This window comes from Cydia strobilella, chromosome 8 (assembly GCF_947568885.1).
Source record: "Cydia strobilella chromosome 8, ilCydStro3.1, whole genome shotgun sequence".
NCBI classification, from domain to species: Eukaryota; Metazoa; Arthropoda; class Insecta; order Lepidoptera; family Tortricidae; genus Cydia; species Cydia strobilella.
In genome coordinates this window covers 15,852,269-15,872,919 of record NC_086048.1, presented here as the reverse complement: position 1 = coordinate 15,872,919, position 20,651 = coordinate 15,852,269, and the positions used below count along the sequence as shown (strand labels likewise).

The window sequence follows — 20,651 nt, the reverse complement described above, 5'->3', positions numbered from 1 at the left end:
CCGCTAAATACTTATGAATCTTAAGGACAAATACAGAACGTCAAAAGCTTCAACCAAACTGGTTTATTAGACGCATAGAAGATTTATTAAACATATTAATAACGGGTCACTCACGTATTTTAAGTCGAAAACGCTCACTTTAGATTAAACGATTCAACATCTGTGCATAGAAGATTATTGAAACGATATCCTAGCGTTTCAACCGGCTAATTTATTTGGATGCACTTTTGATGGCGTATAGTATAAAAAATTTGATAATATTTCCAGTTGTTTAGTAAAAGTTCTAGCCGAGTGACTATTACAAGTGTGTATTGCAAGATAATGAATACCGGTAAGTGTAGTTGTATGGGCTTTATTACTACTACTACTGTAGGGTAAGTAAGTGCAGAAATGTATAGAGCAGTATGCACTTTTGTCTCAGGCGATACCAAACTTGACCTGATAGCTACAGGTAGGTAGATACAGGGCACAAACTGGACCGCCGGAGCCACCTTTCCCCTCCATTTTTGGGGGGTAGCCAAGAGTTAATCTCGTGGCTAGGGAATTATATGATCTTAGAATAACCCAACAACCGTGCCAAGCGGCTTCGCCTGAGACTAAAGGACAACCTCACTGCACATTCTTCCCTGACTATAGTGTTTGTCTAAATATGACATGTGACAGGAGATATGATTAGCAAGGAGCGGAATGTTCATAGCAGAAATCAAACTTCAACACTTCAAGAAGGAATGGCCATTGTCTTTTATCGACGATTCCAGTTATCGATGTTATCGAATCTTTTCGCATATTACCGATCACCACCTTTTTACATTATTCTGTAACATTTGACCTCTTTGCATCTCCATATTAAAATAAATCACGTCAACGTTACATACTTGTCGTTTATGTCGCTTGAGTTTTCATAAGTCGTTCCGGTGCCGTGTTACTAAAATGGTTAATCCTAAAAAAAACGAGAAACAAATCTATAAAGAAATATTCATGTTACGATGCAGATTCTTCCACTATATTAGCTCTAATTGTGGAGTTCATTTAAAACAACTAAAGAAGCATAAAATAAATGTATTTTCTGTTTTACCCATTATTTTGCTAATCCAAATGTCTAATTTCATTACTTAAACGATGTCGATAAAACACAGTACGTAGTCAATCCCTCTTGACATTTGATTTCTGCTATGAGAAGTCCACTCCTCGATGATTACCTGTAAACGGTAAAGGCGCGCGTGCAGTCTTCTCGAGTGCGCCGTCATTCCTATGGAAGCCCACAGCCCGGGCTCCAGCGTGCGCCGCAGGAGGCGCGGGGCCGGCCTCGTGACGCGCATCTCCTCGAAGTTCACCTGCATAGGAGACATACCCATTAGTCCAAACGAGAACTACATTTTTCTCAATTTAAAACATGGGTATAATATACGCAATCAGAAATACACTTTTGATTAGCGACGCATTTGCCGCAGTCTCGCATTTGCATCGTGCCTTCAATATTTTTGTACCGAGGTCTCCCCATTCTACTTGAACCGATTCAATACTAAGCACCTCTATTTTGTCATCCACGGTAGCACGGTACACAGCCAACGTTGGTTCAGAGGACGCCTTGTGCAGTAGATACTACTTATACGCCTCCTCGTATTGTCTGAACTTCGTACCCTCGTTCTTGTATCGACGTGCGCCCACTTTAAGCTTGGTTTTACTCTACAAACCTCTATTTTGTCATCCACGTAGCATACGGCCAACGTCGGTTCCGAGGACGCCTTGTTGAGCAGATACTTCTGATACGCCTCCTCGTACTGTCTGAGCTTCGCGCCTTCGATCTTTTTGTATCGGCGCGCGCCCAGTTTGCATTGCTCCCATATTATTCCCGAGCTGTGGAGGTTAGAAAAGTGAAAATACAAACGGCATAGTAAATTTAAACCAGTAATTAAGAGATTGAGTCATAATTATATACACAGTTATAGCAGTTGAGTGATATACCAGGCATATTCCTATTTATATGTTCGAATGTGCTAAGCTCCAGATTGCTCCGTGCTGAAATTAAGACTCAATCTAGCATGCGAGAAAAAAAACGTACAATGGAATGCTTTAGGTTTTGTTACATTGAGAATTATATACGTAGTACTATTATCACATCTGTGCTCTAAATGTTCCGAGTGATTAATTGTACAACAGTACTCCATGTACCTATAGGTATAGAAAAGATGATCTCCGTGAGCATGATTTCCTCTTCGCCGTCAGTGCGCGCTGCTAGCACTAAAAACTAATACAAAAGACTAACGCAAAGTCCTACTTAGAAACGGTCACGTAGATGAGCTCCAAATACTCCGGGTCTTTAACGAGCAACAGCCCGACTCCGTAGATCGTGGAGATGATCTTCATGTCAACTATTTCGGCCTCGCCGACTGTATGCGCGCCGCTCGCGAACATAGTGTCGTCCGTAAAGACTTCAAGAGAAGGATGCGTTGTAGGCCGTCCAGGAAGGATCTAGCACTAATGTCAACTGATAATTAAGATACAAAAATTCTTACTTGGAAATGGTCATGTAGATGAGCTCCAAATGCTCCGGGTCGTTAACAAGCGACAGCCCCACTCCGTGGATCGCGAAGACGATCTCCATGTCAACTATTTCGGCCTCGCCGACCGTGTGGGCGCCGCTCGCGAGCATGGCGTCCTCCGTGAAGAGAAGGATGCGCTGTAGGCCGTCCAGGAACGAGACCCACCAGACGCTGTGCTGGCTGTCGATCCTGTCAACATTATTGTAAATATTAAGTGGGATCTCTGGAGGATTATCAAGTCAGTCAAGTAAGCTCTTCTAAATGTTAAAACAGTTTTGTAAGTATGGGTCCATATGGCGTCAATGATTTGTCTAAAATTACTTTTTACGTACTTTTAACACGGAAAGTACACGAAGTCACCAACGGAAGTAAGTTTTAAACAGCGGGATTATAAATAAAATATACATAGATGTAATTAAACTTAATTAGTATTGATGGAAAATCGAAGATTATCTTTGTTTAAAACAAATAACTTTCAACAAAATTAAGTTTCAAAATACGTTTCGTTACATATTATACCTATTCAACAAGTTTTTTATACATTGATACTAAAATGACTATTCTTGCCTTTTCTTAAAATTTCCATCATTGTGTTGTGCTGCTACCTGCTACTTACAGCCAAATAGTAATAAAATGCTACGGTGTAATACACAATCAAACATTGCTACATATGAACATATTTAGACTGCTAAAATCATAACTTCATATAGTCGTGTTCAAGTAACTTACATAAACTCGCCCATGCCGTCCTGCCTCAGGTCGTTTTCGACCTCCTTCTTGTTGTGTCCCTCCACGATCAGCACGCGCGGCCCGGCCGGGTTGTCCCACGTGTACAACATCTTCTGCATGGACCCGATTTTCCTGGAAACAAACACATATTTAACTTAATACGTCATTCACTTTGTTCAAATCGGAGCTAACATTAATGCTTCTACAAGATTCAAATATCAATGGCGGTATTTATCAACGTCCGTCATGTCTAACAATAGGGTTGTTCCCACATGTTGAATTTTATAACTAAATCACAATAAATTCGTAACTTAAAACATATATGGGAATAATAAATCACTCAGTTTAAAAAAAATTTTGCTTCCAAAAATGTTCTATGTGAAATAGAAAAAAAAATAGTACCATTCGATTCCTTACATTTTATAAAAAAATATATTGTATAGCAACAATATACATAAACGCAATATTTCACCGAATCGCAATTTCCTTGTTTTCCACGGCTTCTAAGCAATAGCGACGTTACATGCTGACGTCACAATGTAATGTCATTTTTAATGAAGCGTTTCGTCAGTAAAGTGCGGGTGTCAGACTTTGACTATCATTTGTGACTTTTGTATTGCTTTAAGACAATAGGTCCCATACAGTTTTGTTCCTCAAAACAAACCTGATCGACTGGTACCATTAATAAAAATTTGTGGAATACCCTATTTGATAATCTAGCCCGTGATAATCTTTTCCCAATAAAAAAACAGAGGTTTGCTAATATTTGTTAATAAAGGGGTAAGTCGACGACTCCTCAGCAGAGTTGCACGTAATGCACATGTACTTTCAACTCTAATACAATGAGGTTTAAATTGTTTTTCCTAATAAAAAACTTGCTGTTGACGTTTTTCTTCTCATACACAGTGACCGTGTAGGAGCAGTAGTTACTGGGCAACGCAAGAGCGTGCCCACGTGACTTTGAACTCTAATACAATGAGGTCAAAGTCGTCTTTTATAAGTCGGTTTACAATGGAACACTCACTTGCAATTGACGTTTTCCTTCTCATAAACAGTGACGGTGTAGGGGCAATAGTTGATGAGTAAGGCCGGAGCGTGTCCGTCGCGGTACTGACGGACCGTGATGTAAGTGCCGCCTTCACTCAGCTGCACTTCCACGTGTAGTCCACCGTACTGTAAGATGATTAAACATTAAGTTCAACTTTAATGGAGTCATTCTCAACCTGTACAGTCGCCATCAGATATATCGGAGCGGCCGAGGTGCTCAAAAATATCTGAACACGCACCTAGCGCCTTGACAATAGAGGCGTGTTCAGATATTTGTGAGCACCTTGGCCGCTCCGATATATCTGACGGCGACTGTACATGTAAGAACCCGTGCAGGACAATAAAAATGGATAAAGTAAAATAAATAAAACTCTGATTAGTAAAATAAACGAAGTGCCATTTATTTTACTAAGTAGAGCGAATAATCAAAAATAGTTATTGACTGAGAATCAGCAAAGGTCTCTGTTTCAGCTTGCGCAAAAAAATTTTCTTTACGACATGTTACCTCATCTAATCATTGGTTCGATCCCAGCCCTGGGCACTTTTTCTGTCGTATATGACATCCATTGGAGTTTCGTATATGACATATATTTATTTATGATTCTAGATCTTTTTATGTTTGTTTTTTTATGTTTTTATTGTTGACTTTGTGGAATGATTAGGTATTTATGTGATATTTTATTATTGTATTTGCATGGCTTTTGTTTGTATTGTACGCATACACTTATAAAGAACAAGGGCAGCTTTATTGTGCACAGTGCAACCGGATATTTGTAACAAAGTTCGGTTTTGGGAGCCATATACGTGCTCATCAGAGGAAATTGTAAAGGTCGCCGTTGTCGGACACGATATGGAGGTCTACATATACATATATATATATGTATAGTGACGCGGCTGATATATATTATCAGCCGCGTCACTATTAAAGTGGGGCAAATTTAGCCTCGACGCTATGAAAGCGGAGCTCTCGACACAATAAATGTGGAGTAAAGATAGCCTCGACACTGCGACAGATGCGTCAGAGGAGTCCTCGACACGACATAGCCGCGTCTCTATTAAAGTGGGGCATATATATATATATATATTGTTCTTACCTCATTGCTAAGTTTCAAGCAGGAGCCGTGTTGCTCGGTGTACAGGAACGGTGCGGTTATGTCCTTGGTGCCGGCAACGCGCAGTATAAGAAGCTTTTCATCTTTTTCTACAACGGGCCACAGGGGGGCGCTAGAGTTCTTCTCAACCTATAACAACATCAGGTATTAATAATAAATTCTGAAATATTATTAATAAATGATATAATGAATGATTATATTGAAATGTCAATTATAAGATGTAAGGTTTTGAAAAGATGTGTCCCGCCGAGTTTGTTGCCGGTTCCATATTGGGATACCCTCCTCCAATTGAGGGGGGGATTTAAATAGAGATCAATTTTTTTTTCTAATGAGACGCAATATTTCATAAATATGAAGTATGCGTCGGTTGCACCAAATTGCCCGTCAGTATAAAAAAAATCGGTAAATTTTATTGTATGGGAAGTACTTCTCTTCTAAGAGTTCTAAGTGATGTTGATCAGTCCGTCGATTGTGTTTGTTGCAGCTAGCCCATAGTGGTTTACCTCTTTCCACGGGTCAGCAGAACGGTGCAACTCCTGATACTCGATGCCGAAGGCCGCCTCATTGATGATCAGGAAGTATGGCGTGAAGATCACCATCTTGGTCAGACTGTTGAACGATAACTGATTCGTCACGGCCACCTAAAAGGAAAAGTTCAATTTGATTTATTATAATAAACATTCTTTATGAATAAGTCATTACAAAACATCACCCTGATAGCCAGTTCCAACACTATTCGTAACAATAGTAACATTACAATTGTTTTAGTAGGATTGTATTCCTGGGTCCGTAGCCAAGGTGACAATCGCTTACGCTACGACAACGAAACGCTTTGTGTCTCTATCACTCTTTCATATTAGTGCGACAGTGACAGTAGTGTTTCGTTCGCTACGGTAAACGATTGTCATGTCGGCTACGCATCCTGGTAACACCTCCCAGAGATAACTTCTTGGAACCCTCGGTCTTTTCTTAGACTTAAAAATAATTTCTACGTGCTTGGATGGCAACTGCTCCTCAATCCAACGGAGCGACAGTTAACGTTACATATCCCCAGGCCCACTTTACAAGTCAACGTTCGGAAGGAAATTACTGACATAATACTTCCGCTACTAACTTATCACGGACCGTCTAAATAAATAGGTAGTATAGTGTACCTGGTAAGACCTGCCCTCATGTCGGCACGTGATAACTCCAGAGCTGCCGGGCACGTCCAGAGAGAACTTTTCGGACCACTCGCCAAAGTCTATCCTGATGGCGGCCTTCTTCTTGCCGAAGAAGTTCTTGGCTCGGAATGAGAATAGAATAGGTTCCTTGTACTCTTTAGGGTGGAATATTACGTTCCCCGTCTCGTCGACGTTCTGAAAATAACAGTTGTTATGTTTAAAGTTGAGATTTAAGTATAGCGCCAAGCGTTTTCTAAAGCAAAGCTCCCTTTGTGAAATCTGATGCTCCGGAAACTGTCAAAGAAATTGTTGAATAGCCGAAATGCCGCGCAGGGATTATATCAATTATGTTTTTGTTTCCCGATCGACAAAAAACATTATTATAGAGAGTCGCCTAATAATTTATTGGTTTTTAACAGATATAACAATACATGCATACATTTTATTACTTAAATATTTTTAGAAAGAAAGCCATCTTTGACATTCGAGGAATTATTAGTAATGCTATTTCTAATATTGTTTTCTAGACTTTCTAGTGAGAATCTATGGTTTATTGTTTTTATGATAAAGCTGGAAGCTGGGGTAGAATATGCCAATATATTTTCAGTTTAATATTTATGTCACAGTAAAATTGTAAACACTCGTCAGTTTAACCTAAGCTAACCTACGTTAGATTGTAAACTAACGGGTGCACAATCTTACGGTGTCATTTCATTTATAAACAATACTTACTAGTCTTAATAATACACATTAAACACATTTCATATATCCATGCAAAACATGCAGTTAAAATATAAATTCTAACCATTTACTCTATATTTATTTATTTAGTGCATTATGTGATCAAATTAAATAAAATGTGCTACAGTAGGGTCATAATAAATTAATAATAATATCCAATTATCCATTAATTAAACAGTTAACTCCAAAACCCAACTAAACCCTAATGTTATCACAATCTTAGTCTAACTTTAAGAAATTACAATATTTACAATTTCTTACTCTGCCGACGGTAGCCGATTCTGGAAAAGTCTGCAGAATTTCGTCAATTTTAATATATCATAATCCGAGATGTTAAAATGTTAATACCACAATTAGTCCGTTTTTGACCAGCCACATAAGGTTTTAAAGATTGAAGTAGAATTTTATATATAGTCGGTGGTTAAATTTACTTATCATTATCACTTATCAACGATAGCATGAGACTTTCCCCTTTGCTTCGTAGATCGACAAATACTATTAAACATTAATAAACCAAACTTGCAGTGACATGGCGTCCGTAGAGTGTTTATTATTTTACGTAAAGCTAGCTCGATGAGCAAGTCTACATTAAACATGTCTATGAACATAAGATTTCGATGTAAATCCAAGAGCTTTTGATTGTAGAAAAGGTGTATTGTCAAAGAAAAATTCGTGCCCCCGTATTTGACTGTCGAGTTATGGAGATAGCAATGGCACTGTACGACGTCAATGACGCCATATGTGGCTTTTCATCATAGAAGGGTCCTTATGCACATGAAACATGAAACCCTTCTCTGATAGAAAGCCACATATAACTAGAGTTAGCGCATAACGTACGGGGCCGTACAGATACTCCTATTTTAGCTGTCATATTAGATGCACGATTTTTGTTTACAACTGTTTATAACTTTTTGATGCTAATGTAAGTTCGAACAAACGCTTTGTAACTTTCTTATAGACATGTTCAATGGACATACTCGCAGCTAAAATTTTATCCACCCAAACCTACAAACACAAAACCCGGTCCCATTAAAATAACAACCCAAAAAACCAAGTAAACAGTGCCGCGAGTGATCGGTATTTACATTCTGAAACACCACTCACCGGCATGCAGCCGTGTCGGCTAAGAAACTTACTGCAACATGACAGTTTCATCTGTAATCATCATATTATGTGGATTATAAAATACATTAAACATTGCCTCCCATGTTCCTGCTAACAGATTTCTTCAGATTCTTAGGTAAGAAAATATTTCAAAACTCCAATCCATGGTTGTTGTAAATATATTATACCAGCATATTTCAATGTTTCTTTTAATATCCCCGATTGCAGAATTGCATGCCTGGTTTTGTTATGTTTATATGTTACTTATGTTTATTTGATTATTTTTATTGCACATGTAATTTTTTTACTCGAAATATTGAGTACAAATTATCTTATGACCCTACTGAGCATGCTAACGCAATACTAAGACTATTACAAATACGACTTACAAGATGATTAGAAAACTAGATATAAATAAAATAGTATTCATGCACAGCGTAACTTCACCTAATATGACGGAAGATAAATTAATCAATCCAAATTTTATTTAAATCATCTAGAAATAAAACGAATTCAACTTTCTCAAACGTTAGTACATAGATAAAAAGCTACGCTCAATTTTAAATGCTATGTGAAGCAAAACATAATAATAATAACACTATTCAAGCCTGTTGTTAGGTCGGATACCTTATTGGGTGTGCTGGACTCTTTTTCTGCTTTCTTTGATTTCTGCAATCAATATGTGCCAATGGTTTTGGTGTCAATAGCAAACTACGAAAGATCGTACTAATCACTTTTTGAAGGTTAAATAGACACCGAAATACAATAGAGTTAAGGGAAAAATCTATTCAGTGCTAGGTATAAAATACTTTAGTGTATAGATCAGTATATTTTAATGTATTTTTATAGTAAATTGTGGTCACGTAACTATTTTAATAAAAGAAATCATAAAGGGTGATAATAGCCCGTTATTTAGCCTACAAAACACCCGTCTAGCAATTAAATTAAAACCCAAACTCTGATGCCCCTTAAATGTTAAAACAACATATACAATAAGACGTACACAAAACCTAACCAAAATTTGTTAATTCATAATATAACACTTTAAACTCTCGTTTTGTACACATATATATTTAGTGATATGAACGGGTCTAACGCGAGATATTTTGTATTAACTATGTATTTGTCTTCAATATTGGTTTTATATTTCAATCTTAAAATCATTGTAATGCAAATCTGTAATGATAAATTGAATTTTCATTTTTTGATCAGGTTGACAAAAACATAAGAAAATAACTAACTTAAGTAAAATACCTATTTCAAAATAGAAAAAAGAATTTAATAAGTTCCTGTATAAAAGAATCGGTTGCAAAATTTTAATATTTCTAACATGCTACATTAGAAGTGAATAAAATATTATAAATATTTAAAGAAAAGAGCCAATACATAACACAACAAATGTTCGTAACCATAAATATCGCAGTATGTAATACCATAGACAGGCCACTGAACTAATAGACGTGCGATTTCAAATAAGAACCAGTCATAAAATCTGCCGTCGACGGTGCGGCCTTAACCTTTTGGACGCCTATGACCCATATATCGGCAGCGCAGGTCCAACGCCAAAGACCGAATAATCCGTGACAGACCACAGAGCAACATAGACCTACGTGCATTCGCATAAAGTTCAATTTCAGTTTTGACCGTTCGGTGGCGTGGCGTCCGAGTGACAGCTTTTGTGTTTGACATGGCGTCGAGAAGGTTTACTCTAAAACGTTATCCGCTAATATTCGTGGTTGTTACATATTTGTTTAAAAAAACCACCTTAAATCTTATAAATCTCTTTTTTAGATTAGCAATAACTTATTTATTGGAAGCAGGTTGACTTCCTTTCCAAAGTTATAAAATAAAATTCCGGATTTGATCAGTAACCGCGAAAATAGACACTCGAACAACATCTACGTCCAATATTGTCGCTCTGAATTACAGCCGGGCTAGCACATGATTGGCGCGACAGTATCTCGCGGCGAGATAGACTACCCGTCCCTCTTTAATTAATACAGTTAGAAAAAGACGGGTAGTCTATCTCGCCGCGAGATACTGTCGCACCAATCATGTGCTAGGCCTACAGACACGCAGATATGACGACAATTTACACTAGATTTCGCACTTCTACTAATTCAGCCGTCAAGTACCCATCTCCCCCACACATCCCAGCACTTACCCTGTAGCACAACGTGAGCCCCGTCTTGTTGAGCATCCAGAAGGGGCAGTAGAGCGACAGCACCTGCGAGCCCTCCGAGTCCACGCTGTGCGCGCCGAGGTCGAGCGTCATGAGCGCCGGGCTGTCGTGCGACTCGAACGACCACACGGAGAGCTCGGTCTCAACGTCGGGGAGGTTTTTGGTGCACACCCAGCACTTCTCTAAGTAGTTTTGTATCTGAAATGATTGGGGTTAGTTACGTCAATTTTTACCACGTTTTTATAATGTTGCCTACTTTCCAGCTATTTATACAGGGTGGCTAAAAAATAAGTGCATTGCAAAATAGGTTTTCGGATTATACTGAGCAACTTTTACTATGGGACCAACCACGAAATCGCGAAAAAAAATGTATCCACCCATAAAAAATGGACCAGCGCAAATGTGTGAAACGGCCAAATTTGTTTTTTGCGATTTCGGAGTTGGTCCCATAGTAAAAGTTGCTCAGTATAATCCCAAAACCTCCCTGGCAACGGGAATGCACTTATTTTTTAGCCACCGTGTATATTAAGGTAGTGACAACAGCGGAAGGGGTAAATGATAAGAAGTCTATAACATTGAATATCTTGATTTACAATTAAATCTTCAACAAAATGTCCTGCCGAACTGATTTAGAAGATGCAATTACCCACACAAGTAAAGGCGGCGGTCCGCTTTGTTAGTGCTTGATCATTATAGGTAGGTTATATAGGTTATACGTTTTCGCGGGCTTGGTTTCCGCAACTCGACGTCATATAATGCGCCTATTTTGCGTAATGGGTTGACAGCACTACTGCCAACCCAACTCCTCCAGGATCATCATAGGTACATAATTAGGTGACGTCAAAAGACCTGATATAATGATGCGTGATGTCAAGACACTTGTCTTGACAACATTGCCAAGTTCATTACGACGATAATATGTATAACTGATGTTACATTGTTTCATACAATCAAGTATTTATTACTTACTCACTATGATATCTTACCATAACAACAATGGAAGCCTTGTTAGGAGATAGATGTGATAGATGGAACATTTCTCCCGGCTTGAACGTTTGCGTGCGACTAAGTCCTAACTGGGATACTACGATGTCCACTGGCAGGCAGTTTTGCATTTTCACAGCGGGCTTTAGGACTATGTCGTAGCACGATGACGCAAATGTGTGCCGGTTGGTGTTCTCAAAGAATACTTGCTCCATTGTGCCGATAGCCTGAAAGTAATAATGTTAGTGTAACTAACGAATGGACCATCTAAACGAGCATTTCCCAAACTATGGGTCGAGACTCGCGAGCGAATATTCTGTGGGCCCTGAAACTACTAGGGAACCTGAGCGTTACCAATAACCCCTTTTTAAGACGGCCAAGAGGTGGGTCCCGAATTTGGCAGTATTTGTTAGGTGGGTCAGAGCCCAGTCAACTTTGAACCACTGATCTAAACAGTGAAAGCATATAAAATATATGCTTTCACTGTTTAGAGAGTAATCAATCCAGGTACATAATAATATTTAACATGCATAACATAATTATTACATTTACACATGAATTATTAAATTGTTGTCTTACCATGATTAATTAATAAATAAAATTTTGTTCCGTGCAGAAATTAAGTTAAATTAAATTATTTTACGACTATAATAATTATGCTAAAGCTATACAGTTAATTAATAAAATTATACAATTAATTATTAAAATTATTAAGTGATCATTTTTACAATATGGACCCCTCAACGGGTAAAGGCCTCCTCCATAATAAGAACTAATAATAGGCAAGTAGTGTCCATGAAGGTTCGAAAAAGCCTGCGCTAGGCAGTTCATAGTCTTTCATACATAACCGTCAACAGTCGTAACAAATCCTTCTTTGATAAATAAATTAAAAAACACAGAAGACTCACGTTGAGATAGAACTTTTCCCCGCTAGTCTTGTCCTTCGAGTCGCATTGCAGTAGTTTCGCTATTCTAACTTCCTGTTGCAGCTCACGCCATATGAACGGCGACACCGACACGGTGAAGCCTGCAATGATGTTACAACTATGAAGAATACACATAAACTGCAAGAACACGACGACTTAGTGAAAAGCACGACTTATAATTATGAGCGACCTAACTAAAGGCACAGATAGACAGTGCAATACATTACACAATACATAAATTTCCGACGGGAAAATCAATTTAACAGATCGATCAAATACCGCAATGCATACAAACTCGCATGCGAGTTCTCGCACCGTCTAAAAGAGCCTTAATGCCAAAGATTTTTTTATCGAGATTAAAGCTTATTCAACAAATAGATGTAGAGCAACATAAATATTCTATTGGTTACTTAGGCATAGAATAGCTTTTCAAAAACCTTCCAGTGGGGCGAAATAAAACAAAACTATTTCCAGGAGGGAAAGTAAATTAGATAATTAGTAGCATTTTATGCGACTAACATAATATAATTTAAAATAAATAATGGGCACGTTATAGCTTCCGAGATACTTAGGTATCTAGAGCGGCTTAAACAAATATATGTATGCCCCATGATAGTTACCATGCATTTCACCATCAGGATTTACGCGGGCTACACAAAAAGATTTAATTTCAGTGTTTAAAGTATCAAAATGTGTAATTCCGTCAAGCCCATTATCATAAAGTTAAGTTTTGTAGGCGTCGTGAGCTTACTTAGGGTCGGTTGCACCAAACCGTCTGTCACCGTTTTACCGTTCGCTAAATTTTATTGTATGGAAAGTTTCATAGTTATCTGCTGCTTGACGTTATTAAGTCTGTTAATTGTGGTTGGTAAAACTGGCCCTTAGTGTTCAAAATAGCGTTACGTACCCGAAACATCTGATTTTGCACCCGTAGCTCGGCGTGAAGTGTTCACATCAACATATTTAACTAAGGGTGGTATTACACCTATGCAATTTTTTTATCCAATGTGCATTGCGTCTTACTCTCTCAATACGCAAAATACACATTGGGCCAAGATATTGGACAGATGGAATACCATCCTAACCATTGTTAAATGTTACACTCGTCTCAATAATCTACCGTATAATTGACGTTATTGTAGTCAATTAACCTATCGAGTTTCAGGCATATACTCGTACCATGTCAAAAACCCTGGGTTTTTTACTTTTAATGCGCGTCCGTGGGACGCAAGAGGTTAATTCTGTCAACGTCAAAGGGCGGACACGCTATACATAAAAAATCACTTGCGTTTCTATGTGTGAACGGCACGCCTGTACACGCGGCATTGTGTAAGTTGCTTAAAAACAGTACTCGTCAATCTGCTGTCGCGGGGCGAGGTCATACGAGTCGGGGCGGGGCGGAGCGTGGCCGTTCTGTATAATACTATTACTTCTGTGTCGACGTATAACAGACTGGCAATCAGCTTGTCTTAATCCGTACCTTCGACAGAGAAGAATATCTCAGCAGTGGGCGTGTGCACAGCTTGTAGGGGCAGCCGCAAGGTGGCGCCTGGCTTCACTTCGCCCAGTAAACGGACTTCGTTGCCGCTCAACGTCATGTAGTATACTGACACGTTGACTGATAGGTTGTTCGTCACCTGTGGAACATTTTTACACATTAACAACCGCGTCTATCGAGAATTTTTATTGTTACCTTTATTTACCGAAGTTTCGTTCGACACAGGTTTCACTGGTCGTGGTCGCGGCTAACTGATGTCCCAGCATAGACCAGATAAATTCGCGATAGACCCGGTTGTAAATGTGATTTAATATGTGTTCAAAACGCGAGTTTTAAATGTTATTTTTACACATGTCTAGTGAATAAATAATAAATTTTATAAATAAATAAATACTTTATAAATAATATTCTTAAATTGATACTATAAATGAAAGGAGAAGAAAAAAATTAGACTTTCTTTCGTACACAACATGTTCAGTTTAGAACTCTACTTAAAATATGATTCGAAGCGTTGTGAAAAAAATCCATATAATATGAATACTTATTGTTTAAAAACCGGACAAGTGCGAGTCGGACTCGCCCACCGAGGGTTCCGTGCAAATTATAATTTTAGTACATACCTATTTGTTGTTATAGCGGCTATAGTATCACGGTTCATGAGATACAGCCTGGTGACAGACAAACGGACAGTGGAGTCTTAGTAATACCCGTTTTTACCCTTTGGGTACGGGACCCTAAAACACCCATGACAGTAAAGAAATAAATATTTGAGCCCATCACATAAATGCCCTTACCGCTATTTGAACTGTTGCTTCGCAGTTATTGTAATGATTGGGATTCATAAGATTCAAAAATACAATAATATAAAAATGGCTGGTGCGAAATTTGCTCCAGCTTTCGTGAAACGGTCTTATACCCATTTGTGCCATTTAACTACATTTTTTTATTTAATAGAAAGTAATAAATAAAATAACGTAGTAAATAGCACAAAGTAAAAATCTTATACAAAGAACGGACCAAATTATAAATAAGAAAAGAACATTTTATCTATTAGTCAACCGACGAGAAAAACAGATAAATATACGCTAACGGTAATCTACATAATATTCACTTTCAAATAATGGCTATTTTTCAAGTTGTTATGGGGGGGACAGCGCGTACGCAGTCCCCACTACCAAAAATTACGCATCCGAGTTATCCACATTAGGGATAATCGCAAGGGTCAACCCAACCGCAGTGCAATGGAAGAGTCTCGCCCTGGGGGAACCGCCTTCTTGATCACGGTATCCCCTATGCCAGGTAAGTATGAGTTCACTACAGTTCGCCACGAGGGTCCTCAATCGTAGAAAAATCTTAACACCGCGATGTACGATTCCGACGCGGAGAGCACAGCGACATCTAGCGGCAAATGTTGGAACTAACTTCTTAGCACCGCCCGTTGCCGCCGCAAACAAATCGCCTCATTTGTCATTCTCTTATGACTTTGTTTACGAGCAAAGATAGATATAACTCCGTAATAGATGGATACAGTCTAAGGAAAAAACGTGCCTCGAAAATCACGAAAATTTGATTCTCGATCAGAGGGCGCCACTAGTTTTAGCCTACACTCGTATAGAGGGCGTTGACGGTTTCGTTTGTTATTTATAATTTTAACGCATATCAGTGAAAGAACATGGGTCAAAATCATAAAAATAATTAATGCAAATAAAAAAATCATTTATCCATATTTAAATACATTTTATCGTATTTTTATAAATATTTATTTTTAGTTTTAATGTGTGTCGACAGATGGCAGTGAATTTACTGGGGTTACAAAATTTACTATGACAGTACCGCTCTAGTATAAGTTACTCTATGTTACGAGTATGAACCTAGGCGTGCGAGGCGCTCCTTGGATAATAACACAGACATATATCTGACCTGGAGCACGCTCCGCAGGTAAATGTGCAGCGCGGCCTCCTGCATGACGACGTCGGAGATGAGGCCGCGCGACTCGTGCAGGAACACGTGCGGCGCGCTGCGGTCCACGGAGCCGGGCTGCTTGCGGCCGAGGGGGAAGTAGCGCTTGTCCGCTCGCTCCACTGGAACTTTCACGTGTTCTTCTAGTTCTACTATCTAAAAAAATGTTTCATTTTGAAATATTTAAAAAATATGTAATAAGGAGTAATCTGACCATTCTGACCACTATCAAAGTAAAAAGAATTCCCAAGGAGGGTTGAATCACGCAGGCGGCCGATTGTTATAATTATGCCAAACTTTCTTGACTATTGGACCAAATCAGTGGTTCTTAACCTTTCAGTGACAAGGGTATATAAAATTATTTTTTGAAAGGGACTACCAACTTTGGACGTAACTTCAACAAGAGGGTGTTGTTCTGTTTATAAATATGCGGTTCGCCGATCACCGGTTAAAAACAAATGAACCAAATAGAAATTTTGGTTGGACTGTGTGAAACGACGTGAACACGAACGGTGTAAATGATGAGATGACACGGGCGACAATGAGGTATAGAATAAAAAGATATGTAACGTAGACCCCAAGTGAATGGGAAAAGTGCAAGCGAATGATGAGACAGCTAACCCTACTAAGTCCTCACCCTGACGCTAAGCGAGAGCGGAGGCGGCGCCTCGTTCAGCTTCACGATGTTGAGTCCGCCTCGCTTCAGCTTCAACGGGACGCAAGCGCCGGTTTCAAACACGACCTCCCTGAAATCATGCAGCCAAATTGAGTTACATTTTTATAATATTTATCAAACACACGATAAAAGAAGAGAAAACGGTCCTTTCATGTTTTATTACAATCCAACAAAAAAAATTGCTGAATGCCTCACTAGATGGCGCTGAAGGCATGAAATATTAGTAAACTTTATAGCTAAAGCCTTTTTTGCATGTATTTAAGTGTATAGTTTACATAAACGCATTGAATAAATTACCTTGATATTGACAGTCATTCCTGTTGAACCGTCTTGTAAAGAAAAATTTGTGGGCGGTATAGATCAAACTTCTTGGCAAAGTAATTAATAAGTCTACCCAATATTACGTTACGTCACAGTTAACTGCTGTTTCGTCAGGGAACAACCAAAACTCAATAATTGCAAAAAAATATTGTGTGGTTTTAGGAAACCACGATGCAAGTAAAACTTTTTTCGGATTGTAGGCATTTCACTCAAATTTTTCGATTTAGGGCCACCGCACACTAGCGTCTTTTGAGCGTCGGCGTCTAGTCAGCGCTATGGAAAATGGCGTCGCTACGCAGTTGCGCCAACGTGGCGTCGAGCAGCAGATTTGACTACACGCCGACGCTCGGGAGACGCTATAGTCTGTATCTTTAGGTAGTTAAATAAATGTAAACAATGTGTTTATTTTATATTTTCGCGTCGTAATATTCCGTAGTATTCAGAGACGGACACACCTACCTGTAGTCTGACTCCTTCTTGCCGTCAGCAAGGAACACGGTGAAGTCGTGGTTGTCTTCTAGAAGCAGTTTGGCCGTCAGCCCCGTGCAGTTGTGCAGCACATAAGGCGCACCGTAATACTCCGATTTGGTAGTCTAGAATGATAGATACAGGTCAATGAATTGCGCTCCTTCGAAATAAATGAATAGTACAACTTTAGCGGGGTTTCTAAAAATATTTTGGAAGAAAATGTGTTGGAAGTAAAGAGTTAAACTGTAATAATAATTAAATGTTAGTATTAGGAGTCTCGACCGTTTAAATTCGATCTTTGAAAGCTAAACAATAACGCGATCTTGTCATGTTCCATAATATAACATACGAGACAAATAAGTGTCCTGTAAATGAGATAATAAGTTTATCTAACAAATAAAAATAAGAGTATGCCAATATTGTATGTAAAGCCTAAAGTAACAAAGAGAACACTTTTTGTCCAGATTAGCTGCTACTTTTAATTATCCTATCTTTTAGTTGTCATGTATGATCATAGATGGCGTTAGGTGTACGCGTGATACGTCGTTTGGATTATGTAATAACCAGTTTTAAACGGACAAAGTCGCGGGAAAAAGTTTATATGAAGTTAGAGAGCTGTACTTACATTGTCTTCATTCAGTTTCGACAAAACACTTCCACTTTGGTCGGCGGTGTCTGCGATAGCTGCCGAGAATGAGTTTCCAAGGAGAGTCAGCACCTAAAATGAAAAAGAAACAAATATATTGAAATAACCGTATAGCTCTTTGAATGTAACACCAGCTAAAATATTCGTTTCGCTTTAGACTCGTAGTTTAGTTCACACAATAGAAACTAGGTGATGTTTCGTGATTTCCATTTAAAGTGGTAACAAGGTCAAAGAAGCCAAAAGTGTAACAGCACAAAACAAAATCTCTCATTAAGAAAAATTTGAGACGCAATTCACATTGGACAAAATTTTTTATACAATGTGTATTTTGTCTCACATTTGCTTAATGAGAGAGTGAGACGCAATGACATTGGACAAAGATATTGGACAGATGGAATACCACAGCCTTAGATACACTACTGCATTATATTAGTTCACAAAATTCTAACTAGATGGCGCTAGTAGTACCCTTACTTACAAGGGTTCGCCGTACCAAAGATAGATATAACTCCGTAATAGATGGATACAGTCTAAGGAAAAAACGTGCCTCGAAAATCACGAAAATTTGATTCTCGATCAGATGGCGCCACTAGCTTTGGCCTACTCTCGTATAGAGGGCGTTGACTGTTTCGATTATTATTTAACAATTTTAACGCATATCAGTGAGAGATCATGGGTCAAAATCATAAAAATAATTAATGAAAAAAAAAAAAAAACATTTATCCATATTTAAATACATTTTATCGTATTTTTATAAATCTTCATTTTTTTTTTAATTTTTAGTTTTAAAGTATGTCGATAGATGGCAGTGAATTTACAGTGGTTACAAAATTTACTATGACAGTACCGCTCTATCTTATTATATCCTCTTTGGCCGTACTATTTAACTCCTTGCAGCGCCTAGTGATGGTTTTCCAAAAGGTCTCCTGACTCGAAAAGATGGGCCGAATATGGACTTTGTGGAATAAGAATATTCGGCCGAAAGATCGGTTCAGATCTTACCCCGAACCGAATATTTGACTGACTTGTTCGATTCATCTGTATCATTCTAATAAACCATTTGAAAACGCTCCAATTACATTAGTAATTAAAGATGAATCGCGTAGGCAATTCCCTAGAAAGTAGAAACAAACAGGTCAAAAGGCAAGAGAATCGCAAACAAATTTTCAACACTCAGACACTCACCAATTAACCAAAACATCCTATGGATTCAACATATTTCATCATGTGTTTTAATGACAATGGCAAAACGTAATCTGATGGAAAAGAGTGAGTACTCGGAAAGTTCTGGAAGTGCTTCCATTTTACAGTGTTGCAACAAGACAAACATAATAAAAAATATTTGCCGAATATTGGGCACTTCAACCGAATAATTCGGACGAAAACGATCATTAAAAAACTTGTCGGATATGGCGAATACCGAATAATTACCGAATATTCGACCCATATCTCTAAATATACTAAATTATATTAGTTCACAAAATCCCAACTAGATGGCGCTAGTAATACCCTTACTAAAGCCTAAAATATACGTTCGTTGTTGTATACTATACCAAACTATACTAAATTATATTAGTTCACAAAATCCGAACTAGATGGCGCTAGTAATACCCTTACTTAAGCCTAAAATATACGTCCGTTGTTCTATCTTACCTCCATGCCGCTCCTAGTGACAGTGATTTCAAGCGTCTCTTGGCTTGAAATGGTGACAGTCTTGTTGGCTTGCCGGTGAGCTACGAGGGCCACGTTGGCAGCCTCGTCTGTGAGGTCGATCACACTTTGTTCCAGTGCTGGACGCATCACTACCTATAACCAGAGAATACATTATATTACTACAGAATTCTCACTGTCTAATAAAATCGCTGTTTGGCAGAAAATTACGTTGTCTCGACCCTAAGAGCTCGTTTCCACTATGTCGGATGTCGGGTCGACTTTTAATCGGGTGTCGGCGCCTCTGTTCACACTAGTCGGCTGTCGGGACGATTTTTAATCGGGTGTCGGCGCCTCTGTTCACACTAGTCGGCTGTCGGGACGATTTTTAATCGGGTGTCGGCGCCTCTGTTCACACTAGTCGGCTGTCGGCCACGACCGCAGCTGGTGCCATTTGAGGTTCTCATTTGACGCGCGGGAGGCACAGGGGGTGCGGCGGGGGCGGGGTCGGCCCGACATCCGACATCGTGTGAACAGCGCCGCCGACACGATTTTTTCCGGAAGGAGGGCTGACAAAACACGATATTTTATGTCGGATCCGACACAAAATCGTTGTCGTTCGTGTGTGAATAGCTTCATATAAAATCTTCTGCCACTACGACACCCGATTAAAAATCGTTCCGACACCCGACATAGTGGGAACGAGCTCTAACCTACCCCTAACCTATGCTACGGATTGTCATTTTCGCTCATTAGAGTGTGCCGTAATGATACTCGGTTGAAAGCAGTTGTAAAATGAGCGTGCCTTATTGATTTTGAAATACAAATGCTAATGATATGTATAAGGATAAGGAGTTAAAATTTTAAAAAATAAAAATTTGCTTTCGGTGTTTTTAGGAAAT

General features: G+C 38.8%; 2 protein-coding genes and 1 non-coding gene across 3 annotated transcripts in view; 1 reads left to right on the top strand and 2 right to left on the bottom strand.

Moving 5' to 3' along the window:
* Positions 1 to 20,651, top strand: part of LOC134743744 (uncharacterized) — a 467,732-nt gene that overhangs the window by 141,669 nt on the left and 305,412 nt on the right. The gene's annotated exons all lie outside the window — the stretch shown is intronic.
* Positions 1 to 20,651, bottom strand: part of LOC134743795 (intermembrane lipid transfer protein Vps13) — a 90,157-nt gene that overhangs the window by 19,446 nt on the left and 50,060 nt on the right. Inside the window, exons 34-52 of the mRNA XM_063677456.1 lie at positions 19,753 to 19,905; positions 18,079 to 18,171; positions 17,445 to 17,578; positions 16,626 to 16,734; positions 15,950 to 16,144; positions 14,012 to 14,168; positions 12,514 to 12,632; positions 11,608 to 11,832; positions 10,604 to 10,819; positions 9,067 to 9,108; positions 8,440 to 8,490; positions 6,586 to 6,789; positions 5,935 to 6,072; positions 5,414 to 5,560; positions 4,297 to 4,445; positions 3,273 to 3,404; positions 2,517 to 2,732; positions 1,695 to 1,857; positions 1,200 to 1,334 (exon numbers count right to left, since the gene is read on the bottom strand). Of these exons, the coding sequence (XP_063533526.1) occupies positions 1,200 to 1,334; positions 1,695 to 1,857; positions 2,517 to 2,732; positions 3,273 to 3,404; positions 4,297 to 4,445; positions 5,414 to 5,560; positions 5,935 to 6,072; positions 6,586 to 6,789; positions 8,440 to 8,490; positions 9,067 to 9,108; positions 10,604 to 10,819; positions 11,608 to 11,832; positions 12,514 to 12,632; positions 14,012 to 14,168; positions 15,950 to 16,144; positions 16,626 to 16,734; positions 17,445 to 17,578; positions 18,079 to 18,171; positions 19,753 to 19,905 (2,778 nt within the window). The remainder of the gene's footprint in view (positions 1 to 1,199; positions 1,335 to 1,694; positions 1,858 to 2,516; positions 2,733 to 3,272; positions 3,405 to 4,296; positions 4,446 to 5,413; positions 5,561 to 5,934; positions 6,073 to 6,585; positions 6,790 to 8,439; positions 8,491 to 9,066; positions 9,109 to 10,603; positions 10,820 to 11,607; positions 11,833 to 12,513; positions 12,633 to 14,011; positions 14,169 to 15,949; positions 16,145 to 16,625; positions 16,735 to 17,444; positions 17,579 to 18,078; positions 18,172 to 19,752; positions 19,906 to 20,651) is intronic.
* On the bottom strand, positions 15,175 to 15,336 carry LOC134743821 (U1 spliceosomal RNA). Its single transcript, XR_010128051.1, has one exon. It is a non-coding gene; the product is annotated as a U1 spliceosomal RNA (small nuclear RNA).